This window comes from Tetrao urogallus (assembly GCF_951394365.1).
Source record: "Tetrao urogallus genome assembly, chromosome: 18".
Lineage (NCBI taxonomy): Eukaryota > Metazoa > Chordata > Aves > Galliformes > Phasianidae > Tetrao > Tetrao urogallus.
This window is the reverse complement of record NC_136831.1, coordinates 8141994-8168096: the sequence shown is the minus strand read 5'-3', so window position 1 is coordinate 8168096 and position 26103 is coordinate 8141994. Positions and strand designations below refer to the sequence as shown.

The following is a 26103-nucleotide window of genomic DNA, read 5'->3' as shown; positions in this document are numbered from 1 at the left end:
AAACTGGAAATCAGCAGATGTAGTGATCAGGTACAAAACAGATGAAAGGAACAGTTTGTCTTGCAAGAATCCTTTTGTAGAGAACCCTTGTGTCTGACAGCCTGACCTGAGATGGCCACTCCTGTGTAAGACAGCCATACAAACAAAGCTTGCTTTGGTTTAAAACAAGCAAGGAAGGCTTTTTTTCCATTTCCATTTTCCATTCACCAGTGCTGTCCAAACCCATCCCTGAGCAAGCACTCAGCTTTCCCAAATTCTCCTTCAGGAACACTGAGCAAAACCCTACTGTATCCCATTCCCACTTGCAACAAGGGCAGATCCTCAGCTCAGGGATGTCCCCGGAGTTTAAGTAGGAGCAGCTCAAGCCCTAGAAACAGGCTGATAGAAATGCACACTTATCCTAATCTTGGAACAGTTCAGCAGTCTGGAATCTATGTGCTGCACAGCCTGCCCTCAAATGGAGAAACGGATTCGTAAATAAGTCAGAACCCATCACAATTAAGCTACTTTCAGTATTCAAGATCGTAATCGAAATCAAAGAGATGATTTACTCTGAAGATTTCAGATGACATCTGCTGAAATATAAAAAATAGTTTGGAAAAAGACTGTAAAAAGATGACTACGTTATTACCAATAACTTTTACATCTGTCATTAATTTTCACTTGGTTTTATCTGCTCTCCTAGTCTGCATCCAATTTCACATTGACTTGTGTTTTATTACAATCCCAATGCGGATCCCATCAACTGAAAAGACTAATAATTGCCTATGAAATGCCTATGAAATGCAGCAAATAGTGGGGATATTGTTTCCCCGTACAGAGCAAAGCAAAAGGTCTTTAGGCGACTCGCAAAAAAGGAGTCAATAGTCTTTAAACTTCCCTTTCCCAAACATAAAAGAGGGCACGGATATATATATGTATAAACCAGATTTTTTTTTTTTTTTCCTCTAAAACCTGCAAAGGGTTAATTAAGTTACACTTCTTGAACTGGTTAGTGAATGACGTTGAAATGGCACAGAGACGTTTTCTGGCACGGTGGACCCAGACAAACTTCCCCCAGTGACCATAATTTAAGGCTACTTCTTAAAGAGCCTTTGAAAGCTCAGTGTTAGAGAGAACTGCTGGGCTTGTAATAGTATCTCTCTCTCCTTCCTTCCCTGAAAATACACCCAACTCAAAAGTATACATTTAACACCCAAGGGTCCTACCTGTCTGTAAGGAATTTTTATAAAGTAGATGGTTACCTCAGGCTATTTAAGTACTTTGTAGTAAGACATCAATGGCATGTATAGAGATATTCCTTTGATCCTTACGCTGATGGGAAAAAAAAAAATAATGAAAAAAACAACCCCTAACTCTTCACTGTATAAATTTACACTTGGAACTCAGCTACGTAAGCATCATCGTGCTACAAAACCACAAACAGCATTCAATTTATTCCCCGTGTTCTCACTACTGTGATTGCCTTTGATATTCCGGAGGATGAAAAATGAATACATTTTTACTACAAAGACGACTTGTGAACACAGCCCCTTTATACTGCAGTTTTCCACTCAAGAAAAAAAGAAAATCAAAAGTTGAAGGGTGGGATCAATAGCCAGGCCAATTATTAACCAGTGATTGCCAGTGCAATTGAGAGTTTTCCCTTCTTTAATGCCTACCAACACGTTTTGTGCTGCGCTGTTTTTCAGTTTGGAATTCAAATGAGGATCCGAGGCCGAATTTAAACTGCTTTCATTCCCATTGCCTGCACTGAAGATATGCAGCCCTGTCTGCCTTGAGAAGCCTCAAACAAAACAACCTCAGCACGGTACAGAAGTTTTGTTTTAAAGATGGGTCTTGGAGAGCAAGAGGATGTGAACATCTGCGAAAAACAAGTGCAGAAAGAAGAGCAAGTTAGGTAGATAAATCATTAGTTATATTAAGATATGAAACAGGCACTCAAAGAATGGCATAAAATGTAAATGAACTTTGGGATCTGGTCTCTTAATTTGACAGCTGTTTGACAACTGCAAAATGGAAAACTGACCTCAGACAACTGTGTATAAATGAGACTATTAAGGAGAAGAATTTCACATGGAATGATACAATATACACTGCAGTAACTCCTCACATGGGAATAGATAAATGCAGGCTGGAATTTTTATTGTCTTTGAAGGTGGTGATGTTAAAAAGAGTTGAATTTCACAAAGAAGAGCAGTATGCTACATTATCACAATTAATGGTGCTCTGAAATACACCGAGTGTCACGCACAGAGGTACAGTCACACTTAACCAGCATTTAAAAAACAATAAAGGTATCTGATGAAGCAGTTCTGGAAGCACAGAACAAAATGTCTTCTGCTCTGGGGCTGCAAATCTGAAGGCAGAAGAAATAGAGAGTGCCTGGTGCCTGGGATAACATGTGCAGGGGCAGCCACACGTAGACATGGGAACATGTACCTGCAGAGAACCAGCAGACATACAGGAACTGCTGCGTGGGGAGAACGGGTTAAGGAAACACTCTGCAACCGCGGCCCCGATGGAGGAACCTTCCTGGAGGCAGCTGGGAAAACTAAACGGAACACAGGGAGACAGTCTGCTTGGACGTGAGCAGCCGTTTGGACTCAACGTTCTGCTCCAGATCCCGGTGAAACAGAGCAGATCTGCCATCAGCATCCCCAAGCGCTACTTCTTCACGTTCCCTAGCAGTGCAAAGAGCTATTTGTGATAAACATATTTCAACCCAAAGCAGTTAAGAGCATTGCTGTTTCCTTTATTTCTCTCTTTGGGATAAATACTTAAAATCAGCCTTCCTTGCCTTTGTTTTGTAGCTACAAAAGTGGCAGATGTACAACCTGCAGCACACGAGGCAAAAAAAACCACGCAAGCACTTGCAATGAAATCCAGACTCAAAAAGAAAGATTACATCTCTCCAAGCACAAAAGGTTAGCAACAACAGCAGCAGAAGCAAAGCAGCTTTTGGAGGTCAACTGAAACCAAATGGTGGATTTCTGGATAAGAAAGTCATTTACTGTGCAGCTCCTTTAAGTTTCAGCAGTATTTTGTTAAAAATCTCACGTTTGGTTGTATGTCTAAATGCTGTTCTGTTTGTAGCCAGAATGAAACTGGAGAAGAAACAAAGCAAATCCCAAGGATGCAAAAGAAATGAGGAGCAGCAGCAAAGCTTCCACCACCAAACTCCTGCAGCAGAGTCCCGCAGTGAAGGAGCACTGGGTGAGGAGCTGGCTGCTTCTGCCCATTTCAAACAGCCTTCTGCTGGGAGCCCTCATCCTTGCTTTCAAGTGCTCAACCATTTCCTAAATGCCTCCTCCACTTTGATTGACCTTCATCACCTTCTGCCTCACTGCCACCTCCTTAATCCAAACTGGAAAGCAATTACAGCATTGATTTACCCTTACAAAATCCTGGCATAAATCCAGTTCTCAGAGTCCACTACCTGGTCTGTAGTTAACATGAGTTTCATAACCACTGCTGCATGATGGCTTGAAGAAAATTTGTGCTTTATAGGTTATCCTTTTTCTCTAACTCCAGCAGTACTCCCAGTAAAGTATTTTAACTCTGCCTACAAAAACTGCCCTGCTCCTAGACATCTGCATCACTTCTTGGCCCCACTTCAAAAGAAACTTTAGAAACACCCAAGTCAGGAGGGAGTTAAGTTGGCCATTCCCTCACAGAGGAGGCATGAATGGTTTCCACCAGGAGCAATCCTTACCCTGCAGACTTTACTCAAGGATGAGGAATGTGAGTCCGACACACGGATCGTGGCTCCAAGCTCCCACATTACAGGTGAAACTCTGCTAGACGACGCTCCATGTGTGTCCCTTCCAGACACTGCTCTGCTCCTTACCCACGAGCTAAGGGAAAGATTCCTCAGGGTGAGAAAACCCCGGTCCCAGATGGGGATGGGGAGCAGGCAGGCAGCTGAGAAAGCCACCAAAAATGACAACAAAAACCTTAACTTCATCCCAACTTCTTCAGTTACTTGCTAAGACCGCCTCAGACAAACATTTTTACAAAGGATGCCCTTCAAAGATAATATTTGGGTTTTATTGCCCTTTAATAAACACAAGACATTCTTAGTCTTAATGCACCTTGTAAAAGATCATTATTTTAAAAAGCATCTAATTTCAGAACATAAAAACGAGTTTGAAGCTGAATCTACTCAACTTGCTTTCAAATGCCATCACCTTTACGATGCTCTCTGAAGTTAAAACGGATTGTCATGTCTCCGTTAGGAGCATCAGCATAAATCTTGACTGTAATAAGAAACAAGTCTTAAAAGGAAGATTATGGGGACAGATTTTCATCTTTGAGAAGTCTGTTTTCCTTCAAAAATTTACATAATCTACACAGATCCAGACAGAGTTAGCCTTCCCAGTGACCTGAGAATACCAAACCTCAGAGATCTGCCAGGGTGTTTGGTTTCAAGTCAAAGCTTATATTATTAAGCTGCTACAACTTTTGTATTTCCACGCACGTGTCCCATTTTATTTCTCATCCTAGTTTAATGATGCTTTCAACATGCCTTGTGCTTTTTAATCTGAATGATGCACCTAACGATTTTGGTATTGAAAACCAACCTCACCCTTCAGTTTCCATACAGATGTCATAAAACCCAGAAGAAATGGATTACTGCCCAGAGCTGTGGTTTACTCCTTCATTAAACAGCTTACGCTTAGAATCCTCTTAAAAAGTCACTTAGTGGTAAATGGCTATTCAACACTACAAATAAAAATGTTTTAAAGAATTTTACTACAGCTTTCTATTCATACCAGTGTTATAATCCCACTGGGGATACTGCTGATGGCTTTCGTGTAACGGGGACAGTCCTTTCCCAGCGGAGTCCCAGGCACCACAGAGCAGCAGAGATGCAAGGAACGGGTCAGATGTGCACCTACCTACAGCAGGAGAAATCTCAAAAGAAAAAAAACCCAACCGTCAGCAATTGTGGGCGGAAAAGATCCTTCAGGATAACTGACAGACGCCCCAGGAGCTGGCAACATCAGTATGGCACATGCCACGTTAGCTCTTCCCATCATAAATTAGGCAGATGACATATTGGAAACTTCTTGAATAGAGTAGGCAGGCTTCCAAGAAGCAAGTAACATACCTTGCTGGTGCCTAGAGCAATTTCCAACCCAACTTGTGAGCAGGGAAAAATTACAAAGCATTCTAAGAATAAGAACTTCTATCAGCTTAAATCAACTCTCAACATCTCTTTCTTCCTCTAGGATGTGGCACATGCTGCTTTCTAGTAGATTCTAGGTTGACAGTAGCAAATAGCTTTGACCAACAAACAAGAGCTTTGCCAAATCCATCACCAAATACTTCCATCACCCCTCCGAGGTTCAGTGCCACCACATACAAAAGAAAGACGGATGGGTCCTGAGTTCTAACATGCTTCACTCAGCTTGTTTCTGCTCCAGATTACAACCCTTATGACAACAACCACCTTCTTTGATTTCTGCAGGCCAATCAACTTACTCTCCAACCTCCCCTGAAATGCTGAAGTTCATGACTCAGAGAAGTGGTTTCCTTTCTTAAAGGCAGGCACACACTTGTTCCTATTCTGCAGCAGGAAAGACTCAGACTGCAAACTCTGCAGGACACGCATCATTATCTTACGCTCCAAAACCGCTGGGGGCCCAAAAGATACCACTGCAATGAGAAAACAACAAAACTCTGTGCTACCACCAAGAACTTGCTAAGTACAGACACGAAGCAAAGGATCCCGTTTGTTTCATTACCTAGACCTGCAGGCTGCTTGCAAGAGCTGCCACGGGGCCCTCAGAAACAGAAATGCCACAGTAGTGACACAAGAGCAGATGACTGCTATTGTATATGACAGGGAGTTCTCAGAAATGGAACCAAACACATCTATTGGTGCCTCCCCTGTGAAGAAGTGAGCTTCAGAAGGCTCTCAGACCTGCTACCCTGACAAACCTAGAGGTGCTTTTCCAACAAACCACCTATAGAGTTTGAAGGAAAAACAAAATCAAAAGAATTATGTCACTGCAGTAACTGTACCAAGCTACCAGGAAAGTTAAACTTTCTATAAATTGAACAACAACAAAAAAACTAATGCAAAAGGAAAGAAGAGGTGAAATCATTAAGCATTTCATGCTATGCAGCCTTCAGTCTTTCTGATGCTAGTTACTGCATGGGTTGCAGACACTCACATGCCCTACATAGGCTTACATTTACATCAGACCCCTACTGAAACTCAACCACTTCCATGGGGAACACCCACAGCAACTGCTTCTTCACTCTCTGCTGAAAGAGGTGCATGCCAACATCCTCACCTACAAGAGAGAAAGAGATGGTTCCTGAGGACACCCACTTGCCTGGAAAATAGGAAAAAAAAAAAATTCTGCTCAGGCAGAATCAAGTTTGTTCAAAACTTTGTTTCAAAATCACAGTTTAGGAAAAAAAAGCAAGAGCCACATCAGGTAAATTAATGCCTTGTAGCCCATATAAGTGAGGATGCAGTGAGTGCTCGCTGCAGCCCTACCTGCCCCTGCCAACTGCAAAGCACGTCCTGCATCCTGCCCTGCTACCCCCAGCCAGGGGCTAAACAGGGCAGATGGTGCAACGTGCACAGAGCAAAACTCGGTGTGAGCAGCAGAAGGGGTCACTCAAAATTAAAGAAAAGGGACTTTTACTCTGTTTCGCTGGACAGAAATCAAATGCAACAGTATGAAGACAAAGCAGAATCTGATTTCCCATTATTTACATAGTATTTCTCAAGCACAGAAATTTCAAGGGAAAAGCCTAAAATCATTCAAAAGGAAAGGGACTGTCAATGCTCTGGGTTAGCATTTCACTGAGCTGCTCCCTAAAGACACAGCACTGGTTGGCTGGCTCAGGCAACCAGGAAACAATCAGCCCTAACCCTTGTGAGCCATACCTTCCCGTGCACACACAGTGCTGCACAGCCACTGCTGGGCCTGGCAGCAGCCTGGCTCCAGGCAATAAGCAAGGCAAATATGCACTATTTAAATCATAAAAAGATGATGACATTTCAATAATTATCTAACCAGGTTATAGAACTTTATAGTTGCATGACTAAAGAGACTTTTATTGATTTGGAAAATGTCAAAAACATTTAATACAGATGAAAAAAAATATATTGACGAGTTATTTTCCCTTTTCTCTCTCTCAGCTTAGAAAGGCATTGCCCCTATGGATCAAAAAGCCAGATAAATCTTGTTAAGTACCACGCTTTCCCTTTTGTCTAGTGCTCTCTCCACATTCCATCATTTCAGCCCTTTGAAATTCCTTTGTTCTGCCTGCAATCAGAGTTTCCAGGGGATAGCTGGCATTGGATCTAAAGGGAACCCCACACCACTGAAGTACTCCTGACAATTAATCATTTGGCAAATTCTTTCCTTCCCCATACCTCACTCACCTCCAGTATTTTCAGAGAGCGTTTCGGTACGGTGCTAACGAGACCAAACTTTCCATGGTCTCACAACACCTCAGGGATTCATTTGTGCACAGAAGTGGCTTCTGCAAATACCCCCCCAGTGCTCCCATCATCAGGTGGGACAGGAGTTTTCCTTACATCCACCCTTGCACCACATGCATCACCAAAGCCTGACGTAGGAAAGGGCAAATTCAGCTGAGGAGAAAGCAAACAGCAGGGCTGCTTCCTCACACGTGCAGCCCCTTCACTGTGCCCACCCCTCATGGTTTCCCCTTTTGATATACATAAAATGGAACAAGGAGAAGAACCCCAATGAAACGTTTTCATTTAAGCTCCCCGATAATCTGAAGCTTTACACTAACACACAGAGGGAGGAAAGAGCAGTGAAGAATGACGCTGGTTTATTTATTTTCATATGACCTTTAAGGGTCCCTTCCAACTCAAAGGATTCTGTGGCTCTCAGTGCAGCTCTCAGTGCCGCCTCTCCGGGGCCCTGGGAAGACGGAGGTTTCTTCCTAAACCTCTTCATGTGCCACACTCACGCAATCTGCATATGAGGAGAGAGAATTTCTTCCAACAATGGTATGCATTAATTTATCACATTTTCCCAAGATCCTTTATCAAGTTTCAGTTGTAGGTCAAATAATTTATGCTTTGGAAAGATAATCTCTGCATTTAAAATTTATCGTTCCTTCAGAGGTTGGTTCTCATTAGTGCTCGTCATTTCCACTGCTCATGAAATACATCTCCACAAGCACAGCCATTCCCACTCGATATCAAGGATTCCTCCACGCTAACTCGATCTAACTGTTGCAATTATGAATCATCTGGCAGAGCCATAAGTTATGATCCTCAATGACCGCTAATGAAGGCTGTCTAGCAGTTAAAATATCAAAGCAGCATATATCAGCTCACTTTAGAGCGCAAGATAGACTTCCAGCGTTGCACTTCTCCTGTATTTATTATATACTGTAAATTACATCCCAGCTGCCTCCGGCACGGCCAGCCCCGCACCCCGAGTCAGACACCGGGTTTTAATAACCACTGCTGACAATCTTTTGATCGCTGGGGGCGAGGGGGGGGTGTGCAGATGAAAGGCCCGGCCGCCTGCTGCAGGCAATCTGCTCAGTCAAAACAAAGGGAACTTCAGAGGGAGACAGAGATGCATCAGGTGTTAATCCCAAATGAACAGGGAGGGGTGCTGCTGATGGACTTCAGGCTAAAACCAGGGAACGCTCATCCAGGACACACCAAGCAGAGAAAGGTGCTAATAGCCAGGCAAGGAACGCTTTGATTTGGAAACTCAAAGCTCTGGAAAGCCTTTATAGGATCCTTCTACATTTCTTTAAACCGATCGTGCAACTACCTGGTTTTTCAAATATGCTGTGTGGAACTCAGCTCTGGCATAGAGAACAAGTTCTCTAATTCAGAAATGGCCTTGTGATAATCTGCTAGAGGAAGATGCAAAATAAATTCGCAAGGCTTTGAAAAAAGTGGACAAAACATTGAAAAGAATGGGAAAAACCACCAACGTGGAGCAGAGTTGATCTGCATCTACCAAAGGTCATCTCCTCTAACTTGGGCCCGATTGACAGCTTATTAATAATGCTAGTTTTGTCATAAATCCAAGTTCTCACTACCTGCCCTCAGACATTTAATAAAGCATGTGTTTGTTAGGAAAAGTTTAGGCACGATGGCACAACAACAAAGAAAACCTGGTTTGGAGGCTACAGAAAAAAAAAAAACTACTGCTGCTCTCTCCTTACTGTTCAACTTCTTCACAGGGAAATAAAGAGAGCAGGCCCTGGGGAATTGTCAGCCTTCTGCTGTTTTTCTTTTCTTCAGTAATCCAAGTGTCTAACCATCATTTTCTCTTCATCAGAATCATAGAATGGCTTGGGTTGGAGGGGACCTCAAGGATCATCAAGTTCCAACCCCCCTGCCACAGGGATTAGCTTAAACCTTGCTTTACTTTCTTCTGCTGCTTCAGTCCTTTTAAGAGATTTCTCTGTAGATTTCTTCAGAAACCACAACAGCTCTGAAATGAATACAACAAGTAACATCACATCGCTTCAAATCCCTTCTAACAGCCACAGGAAGCAAAGAGTTTACTTGGGGTCTTACACTCCAATGCGAAACATTCTTACTTCCACAGTCAAAAATCTTGCAATAAACATCCCTCAGATGGAGAAACTTTGAATCAAGAATATTTACAAAGCTCACATAAACAAAAGAAGATGCAAGTGGAAAAGCCCAGCGCTCACAGGGACAGCCAGACCCAACCACACAAACCTCCCAGGTGCCAAATGAAAGCTGTTTGATGGGGCTGGGGGGCAACAGGGGAAAGAAGGGTTGAGTTAATACTCGAAACTTGTTTCAGACACCGTGTCTCATGCACATAAAATAATTGTTGGTGCTCGACAGCCCTGAAACAAAATGTGGAGTTGATAAGCAGAAGGCTCCTCTTCACCCTGGAAGCTGGCAGCACGTCTCCAGCCACCCTCCTCCTCTCGACAGCACAGGTGTTGGGATAACCAGTTCCTCGTGGGTGTTTTTCTGCCTTTAAAAATGAATTACATTTTCAACTGAGCAAGCAAGCTAACACAGCCAATCTGTCTTGGGAGAAGAACAAGGTGTTGGATTCCTGACAACCAGTGCTATGCATTCTTTCATAAAATTTTATTCAAAGTATAATAAGAAAAAAAACCACCCCAACTTACTTCTTCCTACTCCTTGCATCTAGATTACGGACCTTAAATATCAGTTCAGAAAACTGCAGATATACAACAAACATCAGTTTGCTGACTGAACACTGGACTACAAGAGCATTATTATGACTCTGATGGATTCCTCCTTGGCCATCAGGTTAAAAACTGCTCACTGGACACAGATCAATTTGCCTGGTTTCTCCCTTGACTCCAAGTACTGTGATTGACCCATTTGTGTAAGAACAATTGTAACAGTGTTGGCTTCAAACCATAACTACAGCTATCCATGGCATCACCTACATGCAGTGGAGCAGGATTTCAGAGCATTGCTGTATTTGGACAACAAAATGCCAGGATGGCTGAGGTGGGAAGGAACCTCTAGAGATGATCTGGTCCAGCATGGCAGCCTGGAGCCAGCACCGCACAAACCTGAATGCATCCATTATGGATACCCCAGCAGGACCCCCTCCATACTCCCTCACAGAACTTGAGAAATGTACAAAATGACTATGAAGTATAACAAAAATAAAGAGCGTTTTCAGCAGGAGTGGAAGTGCCTTAACCAGCACCACGTGATTTTACAACAAAAATATACTATATCCACTCTGGCTAACTTTCTTTGGAAGAGATGGCAGTAATTGTTTATTTAAGTAGGCTTATTAATTTTCTAGCATTCATTAAGCTGCTCTGTGAGCAGTGGTCTATCAAGTCATTACAGAATAGTAAAATATCAAAGACCACAATTATCCCTCTGTCAGTGCAGAGACAGAAAGTGGATTAAAGACAGGAAAGAAACCCACTCTAGTTTGGTTTTGGTCTAGTGCCCATCTTAGCACCCAAATGCTCATGGCAGTTAACACAGAAGATGATACTCAGGGTCCATGAGCTGGCAGCTAACTCAAATCCTCAGTTTCTCCATTTTTTAATGCTGAACTCGTCCTTCCCACCCACTGATGCTGCACATCTATGGGATCACAGCTGTCAGGAGAGGCTGACACCAAAAGCCAAAGGCAGCCATCAGATCAGACCCCGAAGGGACAGGGATGTGAACTGTCCCCACATTTGTTCTCTCATTCTGAGAAACCAGGTTCTTGTTTTTTTGCTGTCCAGCTTCAGCTCAGACATCCACCCCAGCCTGCTTCCTTTCCAAGGCGCTATCAGTCAAATCCAACCACATCATTTTATCTCTCAGTTACTAAATTCAAACCATTTTAAACATCCTGCTTTCATCTTTATAGCTCTCTCCCACTTTTTAACCATGCTGCAGTTACAGAAGAATGTACTTGACATATAAAACGCGCGTGTGATTCTTTTAACATTTTAATGCCATGTATTGTGCTGTAAACATCTCTTCATGTTTTATCTCTTTTCCCATAAATCAGAGGCTAGTATCTTAGAAGTCTCAAAAGTGACATGTTTTCTCCACAATATAAATGTAAGGCTCTACTCCTTGAAACTTGAGTCAGATTTCAAAAATCATCAAAAAAAGAACAACCCAGAGCTAAGAAACGGCAGCAGATTATCAGCTAACTTAATATTCTTCTCTCCCACTCCATTTCAATGACAGCAGGAGCATAATACACAAAAATACACAGGATGAGGTAAGCGTTCACCAGGCTATCACAAAACCAACGTCTTGATTGCTCTTTGTTGTCACTTCTGTGGAACAACGTTGAAGTGAAATACCCTCTCCTACATCTATACCAGTACGTACCTGAAAGAGTCAGGAAAGCAGATATTTTTTAAAAAGTGAAAAGCTAGGAATAATCATTTGTTTTACTCATGATTAACACGCAGCGTTTACTAGATTAAATCCCAAAACATAATTCCATTTCCTTACTATAACTGCAATTAAGAAGTCTGGTCTCTTATAATGGGATTTTCCAGTGCGTTTGCCTGGCTCCGTAGGGTTGGAATGAAAATGTGTCTCAAGCTATTCCTTGGTAAATAAATTAGTATTTTATTTCTTAAATTAAAACCACTGTATTATATAAATACCAGTGCTTTCAAAAAGAAAGAACACCAATAGGGAACACCTGTCCAAAATAATTTCCAGTTGCTTCTATGCTGGAAAAAAGAAAGATTGCCATTAAAAAAAAAAAAAAGAAGGAAGAGGAGGAAAGCAGTTTGAGCAGGTGGGACTGAAACGTGGTGACATGTTGTAGTACAACAGCGAAGGGCTGAAGGATATAACACAGTGTTGTGTGATGTGGAAGAAAACTGGGGACCACTGGATTAGCATGCCACTAAAATGCTAGATGAGGTGAGACGTACAGCTCTGAAGTATTGTGATGGAGAGAAGTGAGGCAGAGGCAGAACTGCTGGGAGAGGACAAGAGAAACAAAACACCATCTTTCCCTCAGCACCTCCAGCAGGAATCAACTCCCACATCAGCTCCGTGCTCAAGACCCAACACTGATTCCAGGATAACCAAAGGATCCTCTGATATGCACCCAGACCACCAGAACGCATCGCAGCTTCTGCAAGCCCGTTTCACCCACTGTCCAATACGACTTACTGCAGGGTGCTCCTCTTGGAATTTTGTAAACAAAGCTGTGGAGTGACTTCCATGTAGAACACACACCGTGCTTTTGCTAACGCAAGCCCAAGATCAAGTACTTTTTATCTGTATTTTCCAGGATAATTTGAAATAATTCTTTCCCTATCGTTTGTAAAATAAAACTAAATTTCTAAAATAATTATCCACTGTCACACAAGTGTCATAAAAACACATTACCTCTGCTTGCATCAGAAACTACAGCCAGAAGTAATGGGTTGTGAAAGGAACTTGTACGTAAACGCACGCCTTTGGTTGATAACTACCCCAACCAGACTTCTATTATTCTCCATCGTTACAGTGCCACCAACTCCCACCACTTCTTATTAGGACAGTGAAGGCGGGTTAAGGAGCTGCATTCCAGCTTTTGTGGTTAGACAAGAAAAGCGTTTAAGGAATGGCACACATCAACCCCAAATCAAGAGGGAAGTGATAATTAAAAGATTATTTTAGAGTATTTCCTTTTAAAAAAAAAAAAAAAAAGCCCACAAACCATGACTTCTTGCTCTCTGTGCAGCCCCACTTCCCCCCCAGCAGTCCCCATGCATCCAACTCCAGCTCAGCCTGCAGGGCAGCCCCAGCTCCCATCACACCGCACCGATGTGGTGGAGAGAAAGCAAAAAGCAAAACAAAGCCCAGAACTGGAACGTTCATAAGTTTGGAACTGCGCATCCACGAGTACGATGGAATCTCTATTGCATTTCCACAGGATCAAGTTCTTCACATCCTGTCCTAAATCACGGGCAGGAATCTGACATAATCAACACGCTGCCTTCCCACGGCATATTTGGGGACTGTAAATTGTGAATGCAGATTTATCAGGGAAATGAGGGGTGGGAAAGACGAGTTGCCCTTAAAGATGCACAGATTTATAGCAGTGAGGGAAGCGGAAAGACGGTTATCATATAAAGAGGTCCTTGAGGGACAGCGAGGAGCGGCGAGGGAAACATGAGTCATGAGCTGCCAGGGAAGGGGATGTGAGCTGGGAGCAATGGACAGAGCAAAGTAGCAATAAAAGGAAGTTCCAAGTCAAACATGCTCCTTCCCAGAGGTCAAGACACATACCCAGCTTACAGTATTTACTGAAAATTAAATTCCCGGCCCATTCAGACACAAACAGCACCAATAGCAACGTCAGGAAAGGGAAAATCATCGACTGAAAGGATCTATTGATAGACAAGGTCATAAACCACAGCTGCTTTCTTTTGCTTTGTTACCAACTCTGCTTTGTTTTCCTTAGTAAGAGTAGCTGCCTTCAAGGCCTGCCTAAAGAGCCAAGTAAGAGACTAAAAAAGGCAAGGGTGCAAATTTAAAACACTCAGCCCCAATTGTGCAAAAGTTTTACACTTCGAGAGGCTGCAATAAGCCTCCCTGCATAGAGCACACAGTTGACCTCACAATGAGATGGCACTGAGTAAGTAGCAAATTATGGACCCAGCCACAAAACTATCACACTTCCGCCTTGCCTTTCCTTTCCCATCCCAAACTCCATATTACAGAGCGGGCTTCCTGATACAAATAATGTCAAGAGTTTGAAAAGCAAGAGGTTAAAAAGGCGAAACAACATCAGGCAATATATGGAAGCCAAAGAGAAAGAACACCAATTTTCTGTGCATGAATATTGTCTGTAGGAAGATGCATCTGAATCTCAAGAATGACACATTACACAAGAGCGTCTGAACAATAGATGTTTCTATTCTAAAAGGATGATTCCTTTTTGAGTCCAGCAGTATCCAGGTCAAAAGGGAATGTAAATATGATAGTGAATATGACAGTAAATATTTCAAAAGATTGACAGGCCCAAAACAAATCTTTAAACATTAAAAAACCTGCAGAAAGGGAGAAAAGGTATCTCTGAAATTATACCAAAGCACTTCACCATATAACAGCTTTTCTGTCCAGACCACCCTGTATGAAACATGCACGAATGTATCCTTCATAACGCACAGTGCAACAGTCTTAAAATCATTTTTAAAGGGTACATAGGTGTTTTCATCTAAATATTTCCAGGGCAGTACAAAAATGCAGCACCTCTCCTATTTTGCAGAACGAACAGACACAAGGCTGGTGGCCCTCCCTAATTCTAAACTCTGACAAGCAGCACCACCTGCGCTTATCTGAGTCAGAACAAGAGGTGTATTACAAGAGCAACCCTAAAGAGCACGCAGGTGCCTTCACCTGAAGTGTTATGAGGTTTAAGCATCAATGAGGCTAACCCATGAGGGGCGTCTGCAGAAGGCAGCTCATAGCAAAGGCTCCACACTCTGCTCCACCACAGGAGTCCAGCACTCAAGCCCCCACGTGACTGCAGAACCCACAAAGCGCTAGCAAAGGTGTCACTGACAAATATAGCCTGCAAAAGAAATGTAACTCCACTCTGCACTAGTTCACTAGTTCAGCTTTCCTCTGGGGCTTCGGAGGAGCGTAACAGCAACTCTGCTTCCCAGCTGGGCTGCAGAAGAGCTGAGAGATGCCACACATGAAAGGAAGCCAAGCAGTGACAGCTACAACACCTGCAGCATAACACAGCTACGCAAGGCTGAGACTTTCAATGTGTTTTAGAGATGCACAGGAGACACCCAGATTCCAAGCTATAATTCGATTTTCTGAACACAGGCACAAACCCCACCAACATCTCACTCAATGAACAAGCAGCTCCGAGCCTTCCTTCAGACAGATCCCACAAGGTCATGCAATGCAGCATCCAAGCCCATCAGTCTGGAGCCCTGCTGGCTATTCCGATACTCCAATTACACCATTCTTCCTGTGTCATTTGCAGTGATCCATGCACGGTATTATCAAGATAAACATTGTTATTGGGAGGCTTAAAACCTCATCAACTCAATTCTGAATAAACACACCGTGCCTAGCAACTCCACTTGAATTCACAGACACGTCGCCCTTTCGCGGTGTCAGTTTTAACAGCCCAGGGCTGGGGCTGCAGCTGAAGGCACAGCACACCCTGCCATTCACTCCCACCAGGCAGCACTCCCAAAGCTGGGACACAGCAGCTCACAGAGGGGCCGAGGCACTGACCTGATTGATGGAGTTGGCAGCGCAGGAAGCCAGGCCAGTTCCCAAAGAGGCGAGCAGGAAACAAGGCAGGTCAAACGGGACAGGGGCCATGGCGAAGCCAGCAGACGTCGTGCTTACCACCAGAGCTGCAACACAAGCAAGAGCATGGTTCAGGGCACCAACAAGAAACCATCTCCTTTATGCACACCACTACTGTTAAGGTGTTTATGTCCTGAAAGAATCCCAGCGCAGATTCACTTTTTGCTTGTTTTTGGATCGAAGTAGCTCCAAGAACAAAGCACTGTGAACACCAATGCTGCTTAGCTAAGGCAAAGATGGGAGGGAGAACAGTCAGCAATGACATGAGAAACCCAGACCCATCAGCATATAATTAGAAGTGAGAATAAAACCACTGTTCTTTTTGTTGTATGGATTGATATAGGATTGCATTGCCTCATATAACACACGAGGTATGTTTCTTCCCAGTAGCCCACGTACCATTGCAAAATCTAACAGTAAGGAAAACTGCAAGCTGAGATGCATTTTATATCAAATTATAGAAGTGTCTTAAGCAGAGCACAAAACCAAAAAGTGTACAGGGATATGTAAACAACACCTGGTGCACTCAGTAACCTCGCTGCAGGAGCATTTGCTCTGCTGTTTCCATGGGACATGCCCACCTCAGGCACAAGGTACAACCACATCACCACACAGTTAGCAACACTTAAAGAAGTCCAAATTCCAGTGGATTAACAGAAATCCAGATCAGTTTTGTCATCCAAAATTATAACTTCAGCATAACTGCAAATCACATCTTTAAAGTTACCCAGGTTTCAGTCCTAATACTGCAATCACCTAAATAATAGGTCATACAAAACCTGCATTTGGCAAGAAATGCTACAAAATGAAAAACTTCTTGTACTATAAAAGCCAGCACTTACTGAAAATTCCTTGCTTATGACCTCAAAACTTACAATCAAAAATTAATGCAGTTATTAAACAAAGCAGTTAAAAAACATTTTGCGTGTAACTATGTTCCAGTCCTCAAATGAAAGGTATGCATTAAGGAATCCAAACGTTCTCATCTTCCCAGTTCTTACAAAGCCTCCTATTTATCCATAGTTAAGTGACAAATAAATAACCTTTGCTGACTGAAAATGCTGGGATTACTGCTGAGTAGTGTTACTTGAGATGAAAACGTAAATGACACGGCAGGGATCTGTCAGCAGGGATGTACATGCAAAGCACTGCTTCCCAGAACTGTGCCTACATAAGAATATTAGGATTTAATCATAAAGCGACACTGAAGATGACTTGCTGCTCATCAAAACTTTCCTCCAACTATTAAAATCCATCAGCAGTCGAATATTATGATAATAATGTATCTAATATTGGTATAAACACAACTTAGCCTCGTGACAGACTCACAGGATGGCTGTTACACAAGCTGTCTGCAAGTGCAAGGCTTACAAGAAGCAAAGCCCATGGCTTCGCCTCCCCACACCAGCACCTGGCTCCCCCCTCTGCTCTTTTCAGCTGCTCCTAAGCCACCACGAACCTGTGATGAAGCCTCATCCCTCTGAGCAGCTGTGAAATCACAGAAGAGCCTGTAATCCCCAGGCAGACTAACAGACATACAGGACTGTTGTTTCTGAGTGCTGCACCCCAATTCTTCAGGAGTCAGAGGCACAGCATCCTGCTTCCACAGCTTCTAAACTCCCATCCTTCATAGCAGAGAATACAAGAAAATATTAAACTCATTGGTTTACAACCAATTTTAAAAAAATACACCCAAAAGAGAAGAGTAAACAGTGGCATTTGTATTGCTAAGAGTGATTGCATTCATCTTTTGGCATAATAAATCACCCTTCCACTTCTAGACAAGAATTTAATTAAAACTTATCTTACAGAGCACTTTACACCAATTTATTATGGGAAAACACCAACTCATTTACTGAAGAGGAAAGGTGGAGCAGATTGGCAAACAGTCAGCGTAACATTTCCATACACTGACCTCACAGAGATCCTCACACAGCACAGCTACAGCGCTAATTAAGGTCCCAATTGATTTCTCCAGATTAATTTCAGCCCGTCATTTCAGAGCAACTTATTGGGATCCTGTTACAAAGAGGCTGCAGCACATCTTCACACACAGGTACTTTGGCTGGCCAGGGCTGTGCTCTGCACACAAGACTTGCTGCTTGTCTCATCGCCCTGCAGTTCGAATGCAACACATTGAGAGCAAATAAGAAAACGTCCCTTTGCATGGAGAAGTTTATTTTCCTTTACTGTAGAAGCAATAATTTACTCTTCTACTTTCTTGGTGGAGGAAAAGTATATTTAACTGAGATCACATCAAGGGAATGAGGTCATTGACTGTTTGTTTTTTAATCTCTGTTAGTTTAGTGCTTTAGGGACCAAATTAACTTCACCTTATTATAGAATAGCTGAAATCGATCCTTTCAAGATTTGTTGATGAGAGCTGGCATTATCTTCAAAAAGAAGCCAGGATTTAAACTTATGATCTCAACCTAAACCTAACTTTACATCTTTTAAACATCTTCACCAGCAATTAACAAGGCACGTTTGTCTACAACTTCAATTTAAATGAAAACAAAAATGCTAATGCACTGGTGCAAAAAAAAAAAAAAAAGTGAATAATGATGTTTCCAGCAATAACACATTCAAAAGGTCTACAGTGCACTGTATTCCTTGCATTCCTTTTCAGTTTCATCGTAGTGTAATCTGCCTTTATAACTCTGTATTTATAGCATGCAAATCACTGCACTGTATTTTGTTTACCTCCTATTAAAAAGTAGCCAAGCCAAAATAAATGGGTAAGAAAACCAAAGCAAACCAAGTCAGCTTTAGATTTCCCTTCTGTCCCTGCACTGATGACACACCAGCATACATGGAAGAACAAAAGCAAAAGGATTTCTATTTTGAGACACAATTCCCTTGTTCTATCACAAGAGTTTAGGTACTCCGATAAGGGACACTACCTGTAAGGGAACACCTCTCCAAGAGCTGGTGGAATTCCTCAAGTGTCACACACTGCTTTCATGGAAGCTAAAGGCAGAAGGAGGGCCATCTATGTTTTGCTGCAGACCATAACCCCACTACAGACAGCCCAACTCTTGAGGCAAACAAATTTGGGACACTCATTTGAAACAAATCACCTCGTATAAAATTCAGGTGCAATACCACAAGGCAAACAGCAATCAGCTCTCACTGTTGAGCAACTTTAAAATGCATGGAAAAACTGCAATAATAGTTTATTTTACTTTCTTTAGTTTTCTTGGTAGTAACTGCCAGTAAAATATCACTATCAAGCTTTGTTTCTTTGATAGGATAATAGTTACTGCTTTAATAACCAGAGAATGAGAACTACTGTGGCAGGACTGTAAGATACATTTAGGACCAAAAATAGACTTCTAACAATCAATACAAGGAACACCGATAAATCTTTCTCAATGTTTCTGGCTGTATTAAAGCCACAATTTAAAGAATTTTGCTCTCAGTTGAAGCAGAAACATTCTGGAACTCTACTAAAGCAAATGGATGATTTTTTTTGATTTTTTTTTTTTGCTAGAGCAGCTGCAAGCAGACTTTCAGCCCATGCACACACAGACACCTTATTTAGTCATCAGTGCTCCAGCACTTGGCAGCTCAGCAACGCTCAGAATCATTATGCAAAGCTGGATAACCATCATCTTCATTTTGCAGATAGGTGACGGATGCAGGGATGAAGCAGGGTGTCAATGAGCACAGCGCCAGGCAGGAGCACACATCCCCATTCCTCATTTCCACTTCAGTGTGTCTGTGCCGGAGGATCACTACTACTATACAGACAGATTCATGCATAAGCAATGCATCTAATAAGCTCTGGTTGTTTCCTAGTAAATAAAATAGGATTGTTCTCTTAAAAACAGATGTAAAAAAGGATTGAGAACAAGAGCACAGATTCTTCCAACTCTCTTTTCGCAAGGAATTCTGGCCCCTGATTTGGGAACATCCAGATCTTCCTTCCTGAGGAAGGAGCTACCAATGATTAGATAGCAGCAGAACAACCCATAAATCTCTGCCTTAAAAACAAACACCAAACAAATCCGTGGGCTTCCTCAGAGCACTGATTCCACCAGCCCTGGAGTCAGCCCATAGCACACACAGCACCCAGGCAAGGACAAAGCACAACAGGTTCCATTCTGATCTGAGGTAAACCCTGGAACGACTCTATTAAAAGATGACAAATGACTCCAGAATTACCAAGGTATGAGCACCCCAAGGCTTGCCTTTTTGAACTCTCTCCTGAGGTACAGATCATCGTTCTTGTGTAACATGAATAGGATCGTGGGTTGAACTCTCTGAGACAACCAAACATCTCACATCCTCAGTCAGAGCAATGCAGCAAAACAAACTTTACAGAGTCTCTAGATTCCTTGGTGTTTGCAGAAATAGTAACGTACTTAAATGGAAGCAAAAGAGGGCTTCTGTTAGATCCGCCAAGAAGCTTTTCAGCAGAAAGGACAGGGACAAAGCTGGTTATTATCCACCCCTGGGTGGTTTTTAGAACAGAACAACATGAAGTCAGGAACGATACACCTGAAGTTGGTCCTGCCCTGGGAAATACTAGCTTAAGTGGCCTCCTGAAGTCATTCGGAGGCCTCTGTACTCACGGATGCTGGGTACACAGAACCAAAGCAAGCAACCCAGCCCAGAAGCCAGTCAGTGAGATATGAAACAAGGCTTCTGTAATCAAGAATAGAAGTGTTCATCATATGTTAACGGATTAACTGTTAACGTGTATTTTGGGGAAAAAAACTACCAAGTTTCTAAAATGGCTTTGAACAGTTAGGAAATAGAAGAGCTTTGCAATGCGATACTATAAAATCTGAAAACTTTAGGAGGAAGGACTCTGGGTAAAAAGCAAGCCGTTAATCCATAAATGTGTATAACAGCCACTAGATGCAAATGTATGTGTTTTAGGAGGTGAAATGTTCACTGTATATTAAAATACGGGATAAAGGTAATTAAACAACAGAAACATAGGAGTATTAGCATGTATTTACCAAGAACTGCAGGTTGGTATCACAGTAGCCACAGGAGAAGCAAGAGCCAGGACTCGACAATCCCAAGCACAGCCCAAGAGAAGCTAAAGACACAGCCCCACAATGAGCTTGCAGTGTAGATAAAAACACCACAGCTGTTCAGAAACCAGCAATTTCGTTTACAACTGACTGATGATACACACCCTCTCCTCAGAGCTGCACTACACAACATGCTGTAATGCCAACCACTCATCATCACCAGGAGAGCAAAGTGCAAGGCAGCCCTTAGTGCAGGAGCAACGACGAGGTTCACAAGGCACAGCTCACTAAGGAGGGCACTCCATGCTCTGTGCCTTCATCACACTTCGCCCACATTCAAAATTGAAGTTTAGCTTCCCTACACAGCTCACTTCAGCTTTCATCTGCAACCACAGGGGAAAACACTACACGAAGTTTAAGGGGATGAGAGAGCCTGAAATTCTTAACGTGTTCACATTATGAATGATGAGAATTACTGCAGTGCCACATTTCTTTCTACTTTTCTCAGCTCCGCGTGAACTTTGTGATAAAGCTGAAAACAATTACATTTATAATTCTGAACACTTATCAGGCAGATGCATTCACTTCTCAAGTGCCAGGATGGTAAGAGACAGCTGTTCAGCCAGCAGAGAATGCAGGGATGGGAGAGGATGGAAACCAAACCCAAGAAGGCAGATTACACAACAAGTAATTAAAAGTCCCCTAATCATTTCTTACGGCAAAGGAATACAAACAAAAAAATCTTCCTCTGTTGGGAAGACAGTTCCTAATGGCAGAGTCCTATGAACTATAGTTTACATGAGGCAGGAGGATATGGTAATAACTAAGCTCATTTCCTTTCAAAGGTGAATTACAGTTCAGAACACAAACAAACACGCTCTTTACTTCAGCAGCGGGAAAAGATGGGGGCACAAGGAAATCCCATTTCAGCATGATGCACAGTTTGCTTTTTTGTTATTTCATACTCTAAAGAGTATAAATAAAGAGCCCGCCAAAAACAACACACGGGATATGAGATCTATCAGAGCTCCACGGTGAAGGGAACTGGGTTGTGTGCCATTTGCAAAAATAAAAGTGACCTCAGAGGATCTATTTTCTTCTTTAATAAAAGGAATAAATAAACCAAAGACCGCTGCCACCAGACTCTGCACGGAACATGGATCTGCCCACATGATAACACAACTCAGATAAAGAACGAAAACCATTTCTAGCTTCACACGTTACACCCAATATTGTTCCTTCTTGCCTCCTACGCTATCTTACAACCCAAAGGACCAACAGAACTCTTCTCCTACAAACCCCTCTTCATCCAAATTCATTTCATGCTCCCCAATTTCTATGAAGTCTCCCTGCAAATACACAAAGATCACAGCATAAAGAGAGATTAACTTTTTCTTGTATCTTTATACCTTCTTCACAGCTGCAAAGCTCATCCCCTCAGCTCCTCACGCATCTGAAGACAACAGATTTTCACCAAATGAAATTCTGTAACCTTCAGCTTCCCCAGCTTTCCAGTAACACCACACTTTAAAACAGAACAGCATTCTGTTTCCTGCAACGTTGTCTTCAGCATTTAAACAAGAACTACTAGAATCTGTACTGAAGTTTGATAGCAACAGTGAGGTTACAAAAAGAGAGTCCAGAAAAAAGATATTCTTTCACCTAAGGGCAGTTGTTGAAACTCCAGCTCTGAGAAGCACCCTTGTGACAAAGAGCTTCCCCCTAAGGAATAGCAGCAAGTTTAAGAATGTATGTTTTAAGCATTTAAAACAAGAGCTGATTTTTCATCTCCTCCTCAGCCCCCATATAAATCGAATGCTCTATCACAGAATTCTACCTTTTTATTCTGGATTATTGAGGATCAATTTTTTTTATATTAAATTTAATCCTACTTCAATAACTAGCACAGGCTTCAAGCTCACATAAAACAGTCACTTGAACAAAATCACCACGTTGACAAGATGCCAAGAGCTAATTGTTCATGAAGCACTTATGTATTATCTGTGGTAAGCACTACAAAAACAAAACACTGCTAAAAATTTAACAGCACAGTAGGGAGAAGACAGACCAGTATCACACTGTAACACGATGGAAAGTACAGCAATGACAGCAAAACAGCAAGGCCCTAGGCTGCAGCAAGTGGGGACTTGCTCAAATGCAGCAGCTGTGGGCACAGAAATAAAAGAAAGAAGCTGCTTACCCTTGGAAGGCCTCGGGTACAGAGAGATCTCCAACAAGACCCCCTTGCCTGCATTGTTAACCATTAAATGAGGTCTGGGAAGGGCTGCATCCTGGTTCCACCCCTTCCAGTCACTCAGCTGCATTGCACACACCTGAGCTCCTTTGGGTTGGCCCTGCCTTCCCCCCAGGTGCTCAATCACTGCTTCAAGCTTAGGATTTCCACTTAGACATGCAGAAAGAAGAGGCAATAATTTTGACTGCACATCACCAAGCTGTTGCAAAACCTGAAGTACGATAATCCTGAGAACTGATGAATGTGTCAGTAGGAGTTTTGTATGCCTAAATCTGAAATCACCAAGGCTATTAATAAAGTTTAGTGAAGTCCAAAAGGTGAGATGTCTCACCAACACTGAGAACTAGAAGGCTTCCTCAGCAGAGGAAAATTTAAATAGCCATTGTACACTGTGTGTGATCAGTACAATTTCACCATGGGAAACAAAGAGTGAAAACACAGCAGAACAAAAACGTTCAGAAAGTAAACTGAATTCAGGATTTTTGTTACAACAAACCGTTAAGGCAAAGAATGACAGCTTTATTATCAAGAATCTATTTCATTCTCTGGAAACAGCACCACAGTAGGGACTTAAGAATATTTCTGTTCTTGGCCCTGATAGAGACAGAATGTAAGGCTTTGGTCAGATCATTACCTTCCCCTACATATAACACTGGCACTTTGCAAAGAAATCATTTACAGCTATTGTGCATTGCTATTGGAATAAATAGACGTAGCTAGGCTACAAGGCAATTGCTAAAACTGCTGCTTTGAAGGTACAATTCCATTATGGACTACACAGGTAAGTTCTGCATTATTTCAGAAAACATACTTGATCACACCCAAATGTTTTCCTTTATAAACTATAAAATTATTCAAATTGTCTTTTCTTCGTACTGTTAATATGACATGATGCCATAAATATTTAGCTGTACTAAAACTGAAGGTAAGTAAAAAGAACAGAAGGATGGTAAACTTAAGAAAAGAATCACAGAATCACAGAACTGTAGGGGTTGGAAGGGACCTCCAGAGATCATCGAGTCCAACCCCCTGCCAAAGCAGGTTCCCTACAGCAGGTCGCACAGGTCGGCATCCAGGCAGGTCTTGAACATCTCCAGAGCAGGAGACTCCACCACCTTCCTGGGCAGCCTGTTCCAGAAGCCTTATCTTAATGCAGTGCTTATAAAATCGCTTCCTAATCCAGTATTACCTTATTTTCTTTTTTTAAATCAACATTCACCTATGATCCCAAAAAGCTAGCTGATGATATAATGCAAGCTCCTCCTCAATGTAAATAAATTGAACGGGCAAAGAAATACTTGCTCTAAATTATTTTTCCCTGCACACATTTGATGGGATTCAGGTACTTTGTGTCATCCAAGTGGAAATTACCACAGAAAAACATACACAGTACCATTAACATGGTAGAGAACTCCAAATACCGAAGAGGATGGACAGAAGTGAAAAATAACCAGTAGTACCTGTTAGCTTAATTTTGGACAAACGTGCCAGAATTCCTGGCAGATCATCCAGCCGTAGCTTCATTTCTCTCCATTGCCTTTCTTCTTTGGATTCTGCTGTTAGTGGCGTGGCTGGGTCTCCAACTTCTGCAGCTGCCTTAATTTCTCTCAACTCAGACAAAGGTTGATGAACAGGTGAAACTGGCGTAATCTGGTGGATGACCTTTCTTTCTTGATCCAGTTGACTCTCACGGAATGGAGACACAACTGAATCTGACTTCGGTTTCGCTCGCTGGCTGAGGTCTTTGTTGTACTGTGTTACATACTGGACAGAATGATAAATTTTAACATGATTAATTAAGATATTTTTGTCAACTTCACGTTGTTATCATCACCGATATTACTGCTACATTATTATTCCTGATGATAATTACTTCCTATGATGACATGACTGAGTTAGCCTGAATTTCACACCTATTTTGTGGACAAAAAAAAGTTCCTTAGGTTGGACAACATACAAAAAAGGCACCTTTCCATTGCACGACTATCTCAATGACATTTACTTAACCTCGAAGAACTGCTTCTAAACAAACTCCCTTTTTCCTTCTGCTTTCAACAGCAAATTTTTCTTAATGCATTTTTAAAACCATCAGAGATTTATGAATGATTAATTCAGGTATATGCAAAGAAGTACACGTAGGTTTGTTATAACCCCAGCCCCCCAAAATAAGTACTCAACTTTCTACATCTTTATAAGAAATGAATGATTGTCTTAACAGAATTTTAACAAATAAGAAATTAATTCAATTTCTCTGCTCAGCCCTCGTGAGGCCCCATCTGCAGTACTGTGTCCAGGTCTTGGGGCCCCCAGTACAGGAAAGACAGAGAGCTGTTGGAGAGGGTCCAAAGGAGAGCCACAAAGATGATCAGAGGGTTGGAGCACCTCCCCTACGAGGACAGGCTGAGGGAGCTGGGCTTGTTCAGCCTGGAGAAGAGAAGGCTGTGGGGTGAGCTCACTGCAGCCTTCCAGGACCTAAAGGGAGCCTACAAACAGGAGGGAAGTCAACTCTTTACAAGGGTAGATAACAGCAGGACAAGGGGAAGTGGTTTTAAGTTGAAGGAGGGAAGATTTAGGTTGGATGTCAGGGGGAAGTTCTTTCCTATGAGAGTGGTAAGATGCTGGAACAGCTGCCCAGAGAGGCTGTGGATGCTGTATCCTTGGAGGCGTTCAAGGCCAGGTTGGATGGAGAGCTGGGCAGCCTGGTCTAGTACAGAATGTGGAGGTTGATGGCCCTGCCTGTGGCAGGCGGTGTGGAGATTGATGATCCTCGAGGTTCCTTCTGACCCAAGCCCATTCTATGATCCTATGATACTTAAAGAATTAGAAATATGGGATAAATACATTCCATGACTTACCATTCGTCTGAGAAAGTTAAAGTACTGAAATGTAATCAGTCTGTCACTAGGTGCTCGGCACAGGTGCACAAACTGGCATGGGACTTGCCGGATTCCTGCTTTCTTCAAGTGCCAGACAAATATCCCTACTGAAAGAAATGAAGAGAACATTAGGTTTCAGTTTCTCCTCTTACCTCTAACTCAGCTTGCAGCATGTCA

General features: G+C 42.4%; 1 protein-coding gene across 1 annotated transcript in view; it reads right to left on the bottom strand.

Moving 5' to 3' along the window:
• Positions 1 to 26103, bottom strand: part of COX10 (cytochrome c oxidase assembly factor heme A:farnesyltransferase COX10) — a gene marked incomplete at both ends in the record, with an annotated part of 94123 nt that overhangs the window by 67513 nt on the left and 507 nt on the right. Inside the window, 3 exons of the mRNA XM_079544483.1 lie at positions 15731 to 15855; positions 24511 to 24814; positions 25906 to 26033. Of these exons, the coding sequence (XP_079400609.1) occupies positions 15731 to 15855; positions 24511 to 24814; positions 25906 to 26033 (557 nt within the window). The remainder of the gene's footprint in view (positions 1 to 15730; positions 15856 to 24510; positions 24815 to 25905; positions 26034 to 26103) is intronic.